The sequence below is a fragment of the Antennarius striatus genome, chromosome 17, assembly GCF_040054535.1.
Source record: "Antennarius striatus isolate MH-2024 chromosome 17, ASM4005453v1, whole genome shotgun sequence".
NCBI lineage: Eukaryota > Metazoa > Chordata > Actinopteri > Lophiiformes > Antennariidae > Antennarius > Antennarius striatus.
This window is the reverse complement of record NC_090792.1, coordinates 20447491-20464094: the sequence shown is the minus strand read 5'-3', so window position 1 is coordinate 20464094 and position 16604 is coordinate 20447491. Positions and strand designations below refer to the sequence as shown.

The 16604-nt window shown below is 45.0% G+C and overlaps 5 protein-coding genes across 6 annotated transcripts in view; 3 read left to right on the top strand and 2 right to left on the bottom strand.

Moving 5' to 3' along the window:
- Positions 1–381: 381 nt before the first annotated feature.
- snapc1b (small nuclear RNA activating complex, polypeptide 1b) lies at positions 382–3701 on the bottom strand. Its single transcript, XM_068338355.1, has 10 exons — positions 3423–3701; positions 2711–2867; positions 2489–2629; positions 2072–2176; positions 1804–1956; positions 1680–1724; positions 1449–1511; positions 1221–1356; positions 1059–1124; positions 382–948 (listed from the first exon to the last, which is right to left on the bottom strand). Coding segments are annotated over exons 1-10 (999 nt in total). The 5' UTR covers positions 3554–3701; the 3' UTR covers positions 382–946.
- A 179-nt stretch (positions 3702–3880) lies between these two features.
- yipf6 (Yip1 domain family, member 6) lies at positions 3881–6149 on the top strand. The gene is made up of 2 exons (XM_068338356.1): positions 3881–4723; positions 4808–6149. The coding sequence occupies exons 1-2, from the start codon at positions 4388–4390 to the stop codon at positions 5153–5155; spliced, it is 684 nt and encodes a 227-aa protein (XP_068194457.1). The 5' UTR covers positions 3881–4387; the 3' UTR covers positions 5156–6149.
- A 537-nt stretch (positions 6150–6686) lies between these two features.
- LOC137610648 (uncharacterized) lies at positions 6687–12654 on the top strand. The gene is made up of 4 exons (XM_068338354.1): positions 6687–7729; positions 10026–10223; positions 10304–10514; positions 10963–12654. The coding sequence occupies exons 1-4, from the start codon at positions 7024–7026 to the stop codon at positions 11213–11215; spliced, it is 1368 nt and encodes a 455-aa protein (XP_068194455.1). The 5' UTR covers positions 6687–7023; the 3' UTR covers positions 11216–12654.
- Positions 12655–12870: 216 nt separating this feature from the next.
- On the bottom strand, positions 12871–13969 carry dtd2 (D-aminoacyl-tRNA deacylase 2). Of its 2 annotated transcripts, none has more exons than XM_068338358.1 (3): positions 13726–13969; positions 13463–13492; positions 12871–13373 (listed from the first exon to the last, which is right to left on the bottom strand). In XM_068338358.1, exons 1-3 carry the CDS (start codon positions 13844–13846, stop codon positions 13051–13053), a joined length of 474 nt encoding a protein of 157 aa, XP_068194459.1. In that variant the 5' UTR covers positions 13847–13969; the 3' UTR covers positions 12871–13050. The 2 variants fall into 2 exon arrangements, with proteins under 2 accessions (XP_068194459.1, XP_068194458.1); XM_068338357.1 differs by having other exon boundaries at positions 13463–13532; positions 13736–13969.
- Positions 13970–14208: 239 nt separating this feature from the next.
- The window catches only part of nubpl (nucleotide binding protein-like), a 3408-nt gene continuing 1012 nt past the window's right edge, over positions 14209–16604 (top strand). The window contains exons 1-8 of the mRNA XM_068339023.1: positions 14209–14350; positions 15013–15157; positions 15258–15292; positions 15407–15497; positions 15580–15619; positions 15704–15794; positions 15911–16004; positions 16447–16532. Of these exons, the coding sequence (XP_068195124.1) occupies positions 14237–14350; positions 15013–15157; positions 15258–15292; positions 15407–15497; positions 15580–15619; positions 15704–15794; positions 15911–16004; positions 16447–16532 (696 nt within the window). The 5' untranslated portion in view covers positions 14209–14236. The remainder of the gene's footprint in view (positions 14351–15012; positions 15158–15257; positions 15293–15406; positions 15498–15579; positions 15620–15703; positions 15795–15910; positions 16005–16446; positions 16533–16604) is intronic.

Here is a 16604-nt window from a genome sequence, read left to right as displayed (position 1 = left end):
AAAAATTTAACGGCCGGAATCTACAGAAAAATTAAGTTTTATCTAGTTCCAGCAAGTTAGCATGGCCACTGCTTTACTATAATTAAAATTACAGTATTTTTATTAACTATTTTGTAAACCTTAGTAACTTATTAAATGAGTAATGTTGCTAAATTATCTATGGACAATAGTCAGTTATAGGTTAGCATTTGGATAAATTAGCTCACCTGGTCTAGCAGAACTTCTGTTTTTAGAAGAAACTAAAGTAGCATCACAAAAACTACATTTCCCATGAATCTGATGGGCAATGCTTAAAAGTGGTAATTAACTAATTGGGCAATGGTAGAGTGTAGTTTATTGCAATGTTTAATTCCATGCATTATGAAATGTGTGACCTTAAAAAATTTTTAAAAAAAAATTGAAACCACAACCAAAATTTTTCCCAGATTTAAATTGTCTTGACTAAAAAGAGCTTCACGTGAAACAAAATTGATAATTATAGAATTTTTAAAAAAAAATTATTTCATATAAAAGAAACATTTTAAATACCACAAACAAAGTTATTAATGATACAGAATGGAATCCATTTTTAATTTTACAGATTCTGCTGAGTGATAAACTTGAGGGACATTTTTGTTCCTGTTTACTCTGCTAAAAATTGTGTAAACATGTAAACACAATCTCTGCTTCATTGTTGACCCTGAACTTGAAAGCTGCAAATAAAAAAAATCTTTCTGAATTCAAGAGAAGCAGAAAGATCAATTTTTTATCAACAGACAACTTTGTTTTGACATCATTCTTAAAAATTAAAACATTTTAAAACGTAAAAACATTGACATTTTCACAAGTGGAAGCACAATCTTCCAGATTATAAAAAAATATTTCTAAAATAATAACAGTGAAACAAACAGCAGCTCCTGTCGTGATGCCTTCAGGAACACTGGAACGTCTTTGGCGACTTGACTGTCTCTGAAAAAAAGAGAACAAAATAGAAAAACTGAATATATTCTAGTTCAGGAAGAGCTCATTTGTCTGAGCTCAAGCGAACGCAGCATTTCCTGAGTGGGATGAACGTTTACATTCAGAGGACAGCGTGGTGAGACGACTGATCATAGTGGTGTCCGCCGCGTCCGTCCACAGGTCACCTGACAGGAAGCAGAAACACACACAGATCCACAGGTCACCTGACAGGAAGTAGAAACACAGAACTGCTCCCGGGGGGTTGGGGGGGCGGTGTTCACCTGAGACGTTCACGTTCGTCAGGGTTCTGGCTTTGAGTGATCGTTTGACCGGCCTGGAGCCTCGGCGCCGGACATCCGCCACCTCATTGCTCGTCACGTCCAGCTCCACCTGACGGTGGCGCCGCGACTTGCAGGCCTGAGAGAAGCAGAAACAAACAGGGAGTGATGTGGAGAATTTTTTTTTTTTTAAATTAACTCCAGATCAAACGTTCAGCGCGAGACACAAACCTCTGTGGCGTGTCCGAACGCTTTGGACTTGATGGCGGCGAGGAGTGTGGCTCTGTCAGAACACTGAGGGCACGAAACAGGGAGTTAAAACACACATAGCGCCCCCATTTGGATAAATGTGCTACTACAAATTTAGAGGAACACAAGTGCCTCCCGTTCCAGCACCCCCCCCCCCCAGCAGGGGGCGCTAGATGTTATAACGCCTCAAGCAAAGCCGAGAGTTTCACTCACGTCCTGCTGAGACGACGATCCTTCACCGCTGTCGTCCTCCACATCCTGATCAAACATCAACAACACAGTTAGAAGGTGTTCGCTTGTCTCAGAGGCACCGGCGCCACCTGTGCCCCCGTCCCACCTCTGTGTGCTGCCACTTGTAGAAATCCACCACAGCGTTGCGCAGCTCCGGGATCAGGTTCTTACGGATCAGACTGACGGACGAAGCCGAGTCTGATGTGGAGGAAACGGACGCCTTCATCTTCTCATAGAGCTCATGGACGTTGGACAATTCCTGCAAAACAATAAAGAACACGAGTTCACGCCTCAGGAGTTCACGCCTCACGAGTTCACGCCTCACGAGTTCACGCCTCAGGAGTTCACGCCTCAAGAGTGGAGCCTCCGCTCACCTCCAGCAGCTCCATGCTGACCAGCTCCTGAGGACGAGACGTCCGCTCAATGAAGTCATCGCACAACGCCGACCTCTCCACTTTACGTTTGGACTTGAAGGTCAGCTGGTGGGAGAGGAAGAGGAGGAGGTGGAGATGAAGAGGAGGTAAGTGTGAAGATGAAACTGCAAATAAAGTAGAACCTCAAGATACGAGTTTAATCCGGTATTTCAATCCGTTCCAGCCTGTCAAAAAGCCCCAAACCACCTAAATTGTGAAAAACAACAAATTTTTATCAACCAATAGACATGCAGACTTTACCTGTGTATAATTAATTATATGTAAGTTACGTAAACAATGATAAAGACTGAAAAGAAACACAAGTCAGAACCAGGACCCCCCTCTGGTTCTGGATCGCGTCTCACTTAGAGGACTCACGGCGGAGGGCATCGCCGTGAAGTGGAAGGCTTTGTGGGAGACGAGCTGGCGCAGGATGTAAACCACGTCGTAATGCTGTGCGTCCACGGCGTCCTTCTCCAGCTTCTTCACGTCCCCCCAGTCCTTCAGCGCGACCCGGATCTGCAGCCGCACACAAGAAAAACACTCTAGAAAGTGTTTAGTGTGTGATCAGCCCCCCGTGACCGGGCGTGTCCTCCTCACCTGCTCGGGCGGGGCGGTAGTCTGGCAGTGATACAGGCTGTGCAGCAGGTAAAGCCCCCCCACCCGGACGTGGAAGCTGAACGGAGGCAGGAAGAAGCTGCAGGCAGCGTTCAGGATCAGACGGCTGAACGCTCGAGACTCCCAGGTGGCAGCGCCGCTGGGAAAGAATGACACGGCACGTTACATACAAACACGACTCAGCAACACGTCAATAAAGTTTAAATGTATTCATCAGGACGTCACCGATGAAACGCTAGCAGGATGTTTGATAGTTAACTGTGATGTAGAGCCTTTATGTGAGAATATCTGGTATAAACGGAATAATTAAGCATAATTATGAGAATGAAACGTCAGATAATGAGTAAAAAAACATGAATGTATTTGAAATAGAATAAAATGGTTTCTTTGCTTCTGTGTTGAAGGAATAGATGTCATATTAAATCTGATCATATTTTATAAAATGTCAGTTTCATTACAAATATTCTTTTAAGCCTATATTAACCATCATATTTCAGACTATCATCTTTTCTCTTCCTCCTTTCATGTTTTCTGTGTTTCATTACGATCAGAATGTTATTCCCACTAGAATTAGACTCATAATAAATGATCACTATTATCTGTTTGCAGCCTTTCTGTTCCAGGGTGTATTAAAATAAGAAATTAGAAAACACAGATTAATTAATAAGTTTGATTTAGTTTAGTTTAAACTCACTAGAAGATCTGTGAGAACTTCATTTCCCTCCAAACCGTCTTGAAGGCCTCGAACCGGACCGACCCGGTTTCCTTGAAGCGTTTCAGCAGCTCCTCGCAGTCCGCCTCCGCCTCCGCCCGGTAGAGCTCCATGTTTCCGCCGCTGCCGCGAACCGACGACCGTTAAAATCTATGAACCGAATTTAAAACATCTGAATTAACGAGATAATCATCCTAAAACCAGCTAATAGCGACTCAACCGGGAGGCATTGTTCAGGACGTAAACAAACGACTTCATCCACGAGAGTCGACGGATGTTTGCGTCATCAGTAGGCGTCGCCTTCAGAAACACTTGTGATGCTTTCAGGACCAAAGTTTTGGGATATAATTACAGGAAAAAGATTATCCGTAATATATATTTTTTTAGATTCTCTGTATCTGAACTTAAATTTAATCTGAAATATACATTTATGTTTTAACGATATTTTCTCAATGCATTAAAATATCTCAAGTTATTTTTAATTGTGATCAAATTCCACAATTTCCACCATTGTGAAGCGCAACGCTATTTTATACACTGAATATATTTTCAGGTCTGTGTTAGCCCTTCGACTTGAAAGCACATATCAAAGTCTATTCATTGTGTTTTATTTTCTTTATTTTTGCGTTCTCTTCAAATCAAAACGTTTGATTATAATTTTCAGATTTTAATAGTCGTGTTGTTTCTGAGCTCCACAGGAGTCCCTGAACGCAACAAACCGGATCTGCGTGTCTTACGTCATACGGAAGTAAACACGACTATCTGACGTGGAGCAGCGGATCTTCACGACCAGCGGGACGAACTGGATCATCTGGACCCGAACCCGGCGGTCTGTTGGGTCACCCGTCACCCGAGTCTCGATCTCGACCCGCTTATGGGCTCTGCCAGCGGGTTCTAAACCTCCGGTACCGTTTCCGCCTCTTTAACCGTTCCGCTGCTAGCTTAAAATGGCGCTAGCCGACGAGAGCCGCGCGTTCCCCGGGCTGTCGGACGTGTCGATCTCCGGGGACATCCCGGTGGAGGGGGACATCTCCGTGCCCGTTGCCTCCTCCCTCCGTGACGACGGCTTCTCCACGCTGGACGAGCCGGTGAAGGAGACCATCCTGCGGGACCTGCGGGCCGTGGGGAAGAAGTTCGTCCACGTCCTGTACCCGAAGCGCAGCTCGGCGCTGCTGCGGGACTGGGACCTGTGGGGGCCGCTGCTGCTCTGCGTCACGCTGGCGCTGCTGCTCCAGGGGGGGGCGGCGGACAGCGACGAGCAGGGGGGGCCACAATTCGCAGAGGTCTGATTTTTATGTTAACATTCATGGTGTGAGCCAATCAGATGGCTGTGACGTCATTGAATCCTGTCTGTGCCCCCCCCCCAGGTCTTCGTCATCGTCTGGTTTGGCTCCATCATCATCACGCTGAACTCCAAGCTGCTGGGGGGCACCATCTCCTTCTTCCAGAGCCTGTGCGTGCTGGGCTACTGCATCATGCCGCTGACCGTCGCCATGGCGGTGTGCCGGATTGTCCTGGTGGGGGGCGTGGGGACTGTCAGCTTCGTGGTGCGGCTGGTGGTGGTCACCGCCTCCTTCGGCTGGTCCACCTTCGCCTCCACCGCCTTCTTGGTCGACAGCCAGCCCCCCAACCGCAAGGCTCTGGTGGTGTACCCGGTGTTCCTTTTCTACTTCGTGATTGGCTGGATGGTCCTGACGTTCTCGCCTTCGCAGTAGGCGGGGGGGGGGGGTCCGGGCTCGCCGGGGCAGAGATGGAGGTCAAACTAACATCGTTGGACTTTGACGGCTACAAGCCTTTAAGACATGAAAGTGTTCCTGTTTCGAAGGAAATCAGAAGGTCTTCACACGTAGTAATTCTTGCTCGTCTGATCTTGCGGGGGCTAAATCGTCTCTAAATCGGGGGTTTTGAAGCCTCCTCTTTTCTCCACAGACGTGACGTCTGATGTTTTCACCATAGAGAACGTTCGGGTGGGTGTGGTCGTTGGCTTTCACGTGTTTTGGGGCTGTTTATGTTTTATATTAGATGACAGGGAAATGGGAGCGACCACCGGGGCGTGGTGGGAGGAGGAACCGGAGCATTTCTAGCAGAAGTTTGAAAGCCAGCTGATTAGCTTAGCTTAGCTCAAAGACTGGATGAAGGGAAACAGGTGTCGTCCCTCCCCCCTACAGGTGTTTTTAAGACTCGTGTATAAATGTTCCTCTTCCTGTATCTGGTTATTCACCTAAACACTATTTAGTCGAGTGTAAACCTGCTGGTGATGTGTTAATATGTTCCTCACTGACGCCGTGTCTCGACAGAAGAACACGGCGGGGCAGAACTTCACGTCACACCAAGTAGAGAGATTTCAACACTAAGCTGTAAATACAAAAGAACCAGGAGCAGAAAGAAGAGACAAGTCTGTTTTCTGTTCATCTTCATGTCAAAACCACAGCTGACATGGACACTAAAGCATTCTGGGTAATTCAGAGAGAGCTAACACATGCCATGATTTAATTTCAACTGATTTTTCACTTCCTGCTTCCAACCTGATGACCTTTGATCGACCTGACTAATGTTTTCTCAAATCTCTTCATTTATTCTAGTTTGTCTTCATTTTCATCAATAATTAAAACTAATGAAAAGATGTTTGTGTGCTGATCCTGTTGTCATGGTAACACACACCTGGAGGGGCGTGGAGTAAAAAATATTTCACTGTTTGCTTGTTTGAAATACGTGTCGTCACTGTGTCCATATTTTTATTCGAGATACTAGTCGTCTTTCTGGACAGCACCGCTAGTTGGCGGATGGATACAACATCAGTGAGACCGGATCTCGTTCTTTACCACGTGTTGGCGGATGGATACAACATCAGTGAGACCAGATCTCGTTCTTTACCACGTGTTGGTGGATGGATACAACATCAGTGAGACCGGATCTCGTTCTTTACCACGTGTTGGCGGATGGATACGACATCAGTGAGACCGGATCTCGTTCTTTACCACGTGTTGGCGGATGGATACGACATCAGTGAGACCGGATCTCGTTCTCGTTGGTGTGTTCTCATAATTATTGTGTTTCTTTTCATGCTTTATCCTCGTTTATGTAATTTATAATTAATCCGACACAGTCAACTGCATGTCAATTGGTTGATGAAAATGTTTTTTTTTTATAAAATAGAGGGTTTGGGGGCTTTTTTTACAAGACTGGAACGGATTTAAATGAGTTATTTTAAATGGGGAGATTCGTTTGACTAACTTGAACGAATTAAATCTCGTATTTTAAGGTGTTTCCATTATTTATTTATTTATTTGACCGTTTTTTCGTTAAAGACTCCTCTTTTAAAGCCAGGTCTTACATCCTAGGCGGACAAACCGCTCAGACTAATGTGAACGTGAAACCATCACAAGCGGATATCGCGTTGTCAATAACTGACGTCATCAACGCGCGACGGCTCCACAGCGCCAGCAGCACCTGACGGTACCGTCTGTCCGACGGTTCCGGTCATCTGTAATGAACACAAACCGGGGGGCGGGTGGGGTGTCGTTGTTTGTACCGAATGTTCCCGCGTGACGTCATCTGAGCTTCCGGTTCCCCTGGCGGGCCGATGGAGGAGCTAGCGCGGCTCCCTCCGGAGGTCTGGGTCTACGTGTTCCGCTACCTGAGCCCGGACGAGCGGCACGCGGTGCGGATGTCGTGCCGCTACTTCCGGCGGCTGGTGGACCACCCGTCGCTGTGGCGGGAGCAGGCGGTGGTGCTGTCCGACCTGCGCCGCTACACCTACGGCTTCTGGGACACGCTGCGCGCCCGCAAGCTGACGCGGGTGGCGGTGCGGCACCTGCGGCGGAAGGAGTGGCGGCGGCTCGTCAAGTTCCTCCCGTCCGTCACCGCCATCGTGTTCGTGGACGGGGGGCGGCTGTACAAGGAGAAGTACCTGGACCACCTGTCGCGGCTGCCCGAGCTGCGGGACCTGGGGGTCCGCAACGCCACGTGGGAGGAGTCGATGCTGGGCCGGAAGCTGAGCGAGCAGCTGCGGGAGCGGCTCACGCACCTGAGCGTGTGCAACGTGCGCCTGACCTCCACCGGGGAGTTCATCGGGACCGTGTCCCGCCTGGTCAACCTGCGGTTCCTGCTGTTCCACCAGCAGGGGGAGGGCTACGGGCTGGACACGGTGCGGCCCGTCCCCCGGGGGGTGTTCCACCAGCTGCTGCTCCACCTGAAGAAGCTGAAGCACCTATCCTGGGGGATGAGGGGGGAGCCGGCCGAGCCGCTGCCCGATGACTACCTGAGCCCCCCCGACCCGGAGCAGCCAGGTGAGCCCCCCGTCACCTGTCCGGCAAGGGCTAGTAGGGATTAAATGATTCAGGATTGAGCCTAATCCCAACCTGGCAATCTCAGATTATACAGCAGAGTTCGTGTTACCTCCAGAAAGCAGTGCATTATGGGATGCGCTACAAGAACAATGTGTTCATCCCAACATGACGTTTATACATCCCATAATAACAGAATATACAGTAGAAGCGACGCATGGATTGATTTTAACCAATAATACAATATAAAACCTAAACAAATTGTTCATCTAAATAACTTTATTAATAACGATGTCATAACTGTTTAAGGAAAAAGAAAAAAATTATTTTATAAAATGTTCAAGTCTGGAAGTAATTTAAGAAAAACGTTTAGAAATAAAGACGTAACAGTTTTTGTTTCACTTTTTCTTTTCACTCAATAGTTTTCTTTGCCTTTAATTCATAAATCCTCCTGTGGACACTGAGCCAAGAACCTTCACACACATTCAGTAATATCTGTAGTAGTATCTGTAGTAATACCTGTAGTAATATCTGTAGTAGTATCTGTAGTAATACCTGTAGTAGCATCTGTAGTAATATCTGTAGTAATACCTGTAGTAGTATCTGTAGTAGTATCTGTAGTAATACCTGTAGTAGCATCTGTAGTAATATCTGTAGTAATACCTGTAGTAGTATCTGTAGTAATACCTGTAGTAGTATCTGTAGTAATATCTGTAGTAATACCTGTAGCAGTATCTGTAGTAATACCTGTAGTAGTAGCTGTAGTAATACCTGTAGTAGTATCTGTAGTAATACCTGTAGTAATATCTGTAGTAGTATCTGTAGTAATACCTGTAGTAGCATCTGTAGTAATATCTGTAGTAATACCTGTAGTAGTATCTGTAGTAGTATCTGTAGTAATACCTGTAGTAGCATCTGTAGTAATATCTGTAGTAATACCTGTAGTAGTATCTGTAGTAATATCTGTAGTAATACCTGTAGTAGTATCTGTAGTAATATCTGTAGTAATACCTGTAGCAGTATCTGTAGTAATACCTGTAGTAGTATCTGTAGTAATACCTGTAGTAGTATCTGTAGTAATACCTGTAGTAATACCTGTAGTAGCATCTGTAGTAATATCTGTAGTAATACCTGTAGTAGTATCTGTAGTAATATCTGTAGTAATACCTGTAGTAGTATCTGTAGTAATATCTGTAGCAGTATCTGTAGTAATACCTGTAGTAGTAGCTGTAGTAATACCTGTAGTAGTATCTGTAGTAATACCTGTAGTAATATCTGTAGTAGTATCTGTAGTAATACCTGTAGTAGCATCTGTAGTAATATCTGTAGTAATACCTGTAGTAGTATCTGTAGTAGTATCTGTAGTAATACCTGTAGTAGCATCTGTAGTAATATCTGTAGTAATACCTGTAGTAGTATCTGTAGTAATATCTGTAGTAATACCTGTAGTAGTATCTGTAGTAATATCTGTAGTAATACCTGTAGCAGTATCTGTAGTAATACCTGTAGTAGTATCTGTAGTAATACCTGTAGTAGTATCTGTAGTAATACCTGTAGTAATACCTGTCTCTTTTTCTTCATTGACGTTTTTTATGTAAGAAAACACTCATTGTCACTTATTTTTTCTCCTATTTTTGCATCTTTTTGGAGGCATGGTGATAATCAATCAATCAATCAATCAATCAATCACCCTTTATTAGTCTATCTCTTAATCCCACCATCAGACGTTCCAAAGAAGTTTTAACAGACAGACAAACCCAACAGGACTCTTCTTGTTCTCTGGGGGGTCGAACTAACTCCTCTCTCACTGCAGCTTAAAAGCAGCACACCTGTTGCTGATTGGTCGATTTTAATCAGACAGAATCACACAGGTGAGTCACACAGGTGAACCACACAGGTGAACTACACAGGTGAACTACAGAGGTGAACTACACAGGTGAACTACACAGGTGAACTACAGAGGTGAACTACACAGGTGAACTACAGAGGTGAACTACACAGGTGAATCACACAGGTGAACTACACAGGTGAACTACACAGGTGACTCAGACAGGTGAATCACACAGGTGAATCACACAGGTGAACTACACAGGTGAACTACACAGGTGACTCAGACAGGTGAGACATAATGGAGGTTTCCGTGTTCAAAATTTAAGTGGAGAATTTGAAAATAGTGAATATTTTTGTTGACTGAAGTACCTTTGAAGCTCACGTCCCAGAGACACACGTGTGTCCCTGTCAAAAAAGGAACGCACACAAACCAGAACGCTGTAACTGTCCTCTTTCCTGGGGGGGGCAGCCCGGTACGGCGGTCCGGCGCTGACCAGCCTGGAGCTGGTGGATTACCCAGAAACCATCCTGCCTGAGGACGCCCTGAGGAGCCTGACGTCGCTGCGCTCTCTGACCGTCCGCTACCGCTACATCAGGGAGGGCATCGAGTGTCGCCTCCCGTCCTGGCTCCACCCCCTGCAGCAGCTGGAGACGCTCAGCATCATCGGCGAGTCCATTGGTGTCTGTTACCCGGGTGGGCGGGGCTAGTAGAAACACACGTGAAACGTTTCCTGTCTGTCCTCCCAGGTGGGAACTCCCTCGCCACGTACACCACGACCATCCCGTCGTCCGTCACCCGGCTGACGCTGCGCGTCGCCATCACCCTGAAGGACATGGACTCCGTGGCCCCCAAGGTGCCGGCGCTGGAGCACCTGGACATCGAGCAGAACCGCTCCAGCGGCAGCCTGTGCCGACGCATCCCCATGCTGTTCCCCCAGCTGAGGACGCTCCGGATACGGTAAACACACGGGTCTGATGGGACGGACAAGAAGTCCTCAACATACGAACACCTGTTCAGAGGCTGTTCATAAGTTGAGTTGTTTGTAAATTGTTATCAAATTTCAATCTCTAATCTCCATCGGAAGTCATTTAGATGTCATTACTACTGTAAATACTACAGTAATGTCATTACTACTGTAAATACTACAGTAATGTCATTACTACTGTAAATACTACAGTAATGTCATTACTACTGTAAATACTACAGTAATGTCATTACTACTGTAAATACTATAGTAGCCACAACCCCCGTGGGGGTTGTGGCAGAAAGGAGAATTACAATAGTCGGATATGGTGGTGCACATTTGTTCGTATGTCCGAGTGGTTGTAAGTCAGATGTTCATATCTTGAGGACTACCTGTGTTGGTTTGCGCTCGTCTCTGATTGGCCGCCTCCCTCTCTGTCAGGTTTTTCCGTCGGGAACCGGAGAAGGACCTGCTGAGCCTCCACCGCCTGCGGCACCTGGAGCGCCTGGAGCTGCTGGTGGAGCGCTCCTTCATCCTGAGGGACTACCTGAACGGACACCCCTGGCCCAGCCCCTGCGTCCGGGGGCTGATCGACCAGCTCCGAGAGCTGTCGGAGAACCGCATCACCGTCATCACCACCATGCGCCAGAGAAACCCGCTGAGGGAGTGTGACTGTCTGTGGGAGGGCGACTGAACCATGGAATAAAAAAACAAAAGCATCCAGGGCGTGAGGCCACGGCTGCTGTCGACCCTTTCAAAATAAAAGTACTGAATAGATCATGGAACTATCACAAGTGAGACAGCTGGACTCACTTCAACAGGAAGTGACTTTTTTTTAGCTGGAAGCGCCTCAAAGAGGATCCCCACAGGATGAGCCGTCGATTCTTGGTCGTTGACTTCATCCTGTTTTAAAACGACACATCAGCGACCCTCCGGCGTGACGACAGGAAGTGAAATCAAGGCGGTTGATTCAGAGACGGTTATTCTCCTGTAGGAACAATCATGTCGACGCTGGAGCTGCTGCCGGTTTTTTTATTGCATTTGATGGAATCATGAAACGACTTTGGTGCGTCACGGAATCGTCTGAAAATGTTTTGTGTGTGTGTTTGTTTTTAACGTTGTTGATCCAAGATGACACATTTTGCTTTCTTGAAAAGAAAATTTTAATAATTTTAGCAGATCTTTACGTGTTACAAAAAAAAACTCATTTTTTTGCACTCTGTGGACAAAAGTATTGGGACATGTTTGAACTCTTCAGGATAACCTAGTGGTGGACAAATGTTTGTAGACACCTGTGGGTTCACTGCTTAAGAGGTGTGTCTGAATACTTTTGGCCATTATTGCGTTTTTAAATGTTTTGCACTAAATGCAGAAGTTTAACAACAGATTTTCTTCAGCTTCTCCTGAACTTCACCCATCATGGAAAAATCAGTTTGTATTTATTAGAGTGAAAATTGTTTAGACTCATTACATGTAAAATAAAATGTTTTGAGCATTTTATTCTTTTTAAATCTGGGTAATTCTGTCCTGAAGCTCAAAAAAAAAAAGTCTATAAATGTGAGAATATTTCATGTAAATCATTATTGATTAAAAACGAACCTCCAGTCGTCTTCAGGATGAAGACTCGATGGTTCCCATCTTAGCGTTCGCCCACAGAATCTACTGGGATCTGGTTCTGACCTGTTGACCTCCTTTTTTCTAACTGCTTTTATAAAATATTCTAGTATTTTCCTAAACTGTTAAACACAATTATTCAAATGAAAACATAACGACTCAAAATATTTTAATTTCTGATCAATAAATCCAAAATATAACGCCAGTTCTCTGAACTAAGTTAAACTTGAGTCAGGTTTGATTGACGACTGAACATTAGGTGCCCTTTCATGTGTGGACGTTACCATGACAACATTAATCCTGATTCAAATTCACCCCAGAAAGTCTCTTAATGCTCCTAAATTGTGTGGATTTCTGTAACGGATGAATAAAGTTGAGTTTGATGAACCTTTAAAGGTCGGATTAAACATTAGAGATGGAATATTTAAGTTTCTGCTTCATTTTGTTAAAAAATAAAAGCAAAACGGATTAAATTCGACTAAATCCGGTGTTCATCTTTTCTGTTTTCCGACACAAGAACGTATATGAAATCTGATTTTTATTTTATTTATCAAACTTTCACACTTGTGCTTTACTATTATTATCAGCTGATTTCCCTTCAGTTATTTCAGACCAAACAACCTTGGAAATATTAAAAACTAATGATGTTAAACTTTTGTAAATACTATGTTACTTGGCTTTTTGGCCTTTAAGTTGGCAAAACAACTTTTGGATTCCATGTTCATATTTATTCTTGTAGTTAAACTTAGAAGTTGTTGATTGTGGATGTAGTTAGATCCTCTAAATTTTGTATTGTTTTGTTGTGTGGAACAACTAATAAGGCAGTTTTTGGACTTCACAGGAAGTGAATGAAAATATTTGTGTTTATTAGACAGATACTGATCTCCATGACGACGCTAGTGATGCCTAAGTTCTTCAGAACTCCATCAGGTGTGTGTAGGGTCCGTTGGTGTCCAGCGTCAGCACCTGTCTGTTTCCGTATGTCCCGTGTTTCACCTGCGTCCCGCTGGCGGCCGACGCCACAGCCGTCAGCTCCGCCTCACACAGAGCCACGAAGGAGCCGTAGAGGCGCAGGCCGTCCTCCTTGCTGATGTTGTGGTGGTACTGCATGGCCCTGCCTTTGCACTTCCCCCCCAGCGTGGCCTGAGGGACGATCAGCAGGCTGCCGGGGAGCTCCAGCACCGACACCATCTTCCCCGAGTCGGACTCGGACAGCCTCAGGTTCAGCAGGGTGGACACTGGAGGACGGGAGAGACGGGTTCGCATCTCAAAGTGAGGGGTTTACAGAGGAGGATGCTGAGGTCAAAGGTCGAAAAGGGTTACTGACCCATCTTGGGCAGGATGTCATCTGTGGCTCCTTTGAAGAAGCAGATATAAATCACCGTTCCTCTGTCAATCTGGACACAGAAGTTTAGAGCTCGTCTCTTTATGTACAATAAATATTCTAATGTTCTCCTGAACATGCCTTCCCACTTTCATTATATTTATTTATATAAATACGATTTATATTTATTTATATTATTTTTATTTATATGTGCATTATGATGGGTCTTAAACCTATAAATATTAGGACGCTGGATCCGGTCACACCTGGTCTCACCTGGACGAACTCCGCGTCTGAGGCTTCACCCGCCGGTTTGACCTGCAGCCTGGCCCGCAGACACTGCTGCAGGACCGTCCGGGCCACCGGAGCTCGGCCCTGCTCCGCCATGATCCCGTCTGCCGCTGAAGAAACCGGCCCGGTGTCACCGTCTGGAACGGCGAACTAATTGTGCAAGTTAAAAAAGACAGAAAGTGTGAAATGAACAACAAAGACTCATGCAAAGCACTTCCGGGTGACGTCACACAGAGTTATGCAACGAGACTCCAAGCTGCGCAGCTTTTTTGCATTTTGTGAAGCAAATTTTAATTTGAACAGATAGTTGTATACGAAAAAAACATAGATTGAAGCAAAAATTTACATTTTTGTTTGTTTAATCAGGATAGAAAAATGAAAATACTTTAAAGAAAAAACCCAACTGGGTTTATGTATAGAACGTAAACCTACCTGCGCAGCATTGATGCTCATGAAGCTAGCGAGTCTCGCCTCTAAACAGCTAACATGGCTCACGTCACCTACAGCAGGCTGTCCCGTTTACTGAGAGCGTGTGTGAATAAACCTTCGGTTTTACCACCACATGGACCTGCGTGTTGTCTACAGTTTGTTAGATGTCAGGTAAGTTTATTGTTTCTCTCTGTAAGCACAACAGTTAGACTACAAGCAAGCTACCTAGAGAGAGCTAGCTCCATGTTTACGTCAAGTTAGCAAGAGAGTGAGCGTGATAGCGGAAGTTGTCCTGTGTGTATTCAAAATAAAAGTGACAGCGGTGAAATAAACTCGTTTATTGAAGAAAATTATTATTCTAGGTGTGTATGATTGTATAAATGAAATTTATATAGGCAAAGATACATATTTTAAAAAAAATTCTGTGCGATACTCGGGCACTTTCACTCAATATAATTAAATTTTGAAAGTATGAACCGGAAGTGTAATGTCATTCATGTAAACTGACTAGTATCCTAATCTAAAATCAAAGGGTTTCAAATCGCACGGATATTTTTATTATTTTATTATTTATTATATATTTATTTTAAAAATTGATAGTTTGTGTCGTACGAAAGAAAACCCCCATATTTCGTTTCCTACCACGTTTTAAATAATAATCTTGATTTTCACAGTGACAAAGCAGTTATTGTGTATATGTAACACATTCTTATTTAACGATGAATAAAATAATTTATTGTAGCTTAAATTTACTAGATAATAAATGATTTCCAGTCAGGATGTTGTCCTTCATGCTGTATTCATTGCTGTGTTCCTGCTTGATTATTCCTCAGAGGGCGGTGGACGCCAAAGCCCTGCAGGAGAGACAGAAGCAGCACATGGCCAAAGGCCTCCCCAAGCAGAAGCCCATCGCGGGGGTCAAGCAGGTCATCGTCGTGGCTTCAGGGAAAGGTGGCGTGGGAAAGTCCACCACGGCAGGTAGAACATCCAAAGCAGAAGGAGTTAATTCATTTCATGTGTGATGATGGATCTTCAGTGAGTCTCTGGAAGATGAAAACCTTCTTATCTGTTTCCACAGTGAATTTGGCTCTGGCGTTAATGGCGAACAATCCGGTAAGGATTTTAATGTCACATCCTTTTATTTAGCTTCTTACTGACTTGACAGGCTGATCAGTGATCAATACTCTGGTGATCACTAATATTTCTTCTATTTCCATCTTCTCTCAGTCTACATCCGTCGGTCTGTTGGATGCCGACGTCTACGGTCCATCAATCCCCAAACTGATGAACGTGAAGGGAAACCCGGAGCTCTCTGACAGTACGACACCTTATTTGGTTTGAAATGTAGTTTAGATGTGGATGGATGACGCTGAACTAAGAAGTCATCGTTTCTCTTTCAGACAATCTGATGATTCCTCTCACCAACTATGGAGTTCCTTGGTGAGGAAAACGTTCTCTTCCCCTCTTGTCTGAACGCTTACCTGAAAACAATTTGAATGTGTTGCTCTTCCTCCTCCTCCTCAGCATGTCCATGGGCTTCCTGGTGGAGGACGTGGCCCCCATCGTCTGGAGGGGCCTGATGGTGATGTCAGCCATCGAGAAGCTGCTCAGGCAGGTGAGACCAACCTGAGGCCGACGACGGACGGCGGGAGGAAATAGATTGTAACAGATGGAGGTGTGTGTGTGTGTGTGTGTGTGTGTCTGTGTCTGTGTCTGTGTGTGTGGTTATAGGTGGATTGGGGATCCTTGGACTATCTGGTTGTCGACATGCCTCCTGGAACAGGAGACGTCCAGCTGTCAATCTCACAAAACATCCCAGTAGCAGGTTAGCGACATACACACACACACACACACACACACACACACACATACACACACACACGCACACACACACACACACACACACGTAGTCCAAGAGAGATCCAGTGTTTTAGGTCAGCAAAGCATGAAGATCAGGCTGCTGATGTAAAGCTGTTGTGTCATGTTATAACGTGTTGGGTTTATAACCTGTCCTGTCATGTTATAATGAGTTGTGTTAAAACGTGTTGCAACGTGTTGTGTTGTAACCTGTCGTGTCGTGTTATAACGTGTCATGTTATGTTATAACGTGTTGTGTTATAACGTGTGGTGTTATAACATGTCGTATTGTGTTATAATATGTTGTCATGTTATAAGATGTTGTGTCGTGTTATAACTTGTTGTGTAATAATGTTTTGTGTTATAACCTGTTGTGTACTACTTGTAGTGTTATAACCTGTGTCATGCAGGCGCAGTCATCGTGTCGACACCACAGGACATCGCTCTGCTGGACGCCCGCCGAGGAGCTGAGATGTTCAGGAAAGTCAGTGTCCCGGTGAGAGAACCATCAACCTCCTGAGCTGTGTGTGTGTGTGTGTGTGTGTGTGTGTGTGTGTGTGTGTGTGTG

What these genes read in the sequence shown, in the direction of transcription:
- dtd2 (XM_068338357.1), bottom strand. Translation starts at nt 13,846, where the DNA reads ATGGCGGAGCAGGGCCGAGCTCCGGTGGCCCGGACGGTCCTGCAGCAG. An exon ending in CAGACGCGGAGTTCGTCCAG is followed by an intron (nt 13,533 to 13,735) that starts GTGAGACCAGGT and finishes TTCTGTGTCCAG; the next exon opens with ATTGACAGAGGAACGGTGAT. An exon ending in TGACATCCTGCCCAAGATGG is followed by an intron (nt 13,374 to 13,462) that starts GTCAGTAACCCT and finishes CCCGTCCTCCAG; the next exon opens with TGTCCACCCTGCTGAACCTG.
- LOC137610648 (XM_068338354.1), top strand. Translation starts at nt 7,024, where the DNA reads ATGGAGGAGCTAGCGCGGCTCCCTCCGGAGGTCTGGGTCTACGTGTTC. An exon ending in GGAGACGCTCAGCATCATCG is followed by an intron (nt 10,224 to 10,303) that starts GCGAGTCCATTG and finishes CTGTCCTCCCAG; the next exon opens with GTGGGAACTCCCTCGCCACG. An exon ending in CTGAGGACGCTCCGGATACG is followed by an intron (nt 10,515 to 10,962) that starts GTAAACACACGG and finishes CCTCTCTGTCAG; the next exon opens with GTTTTTCCGTCGGGAACCGG.
- snapc1b (XM_068338355.1), bottom strand. Translation starts at nt 3,553, where the DNA reads ATGGAGCTCTACCGGGCGGAGGCGGAGGCGGACTGCGAGGAGCTGCTG. An exon ending in TCAGCATGGAGCTGCTGGAG is followed by an intron (nt 1,957 to 2,071) that starts GTGAGCGGAGGC and finishes ATTGTTTTGCAG; the next exon opens with GAATTGTCCAACGTCCATGA. An exon ending in ACAAGTGGCAGCACACAGAG is followed by an intron (nt 1,725 to 1,803) that starts GTGGGACGGGGG and finishes ATGTTTGATCAG; the next exon opens with GATGTGGAGGACGACAGCGG.
- yipf6 (XM_068338356.1), top strand. Translation starts at nt 4,388, where the DNA reads ATGGCGCTAGCCGACGAGAGCCGCGCGTTCCCCGGGCTGTCGGACGTG. An exon ending in GGGGGCCACAATTCGCAGAG is followed by an intron (nt 4,724 to 4,807) that starts GTCTGATTTTTA and finishes CCCCCCCCCCAG; the next exon opens with GTCTTCGTCATCGTCTGGTT.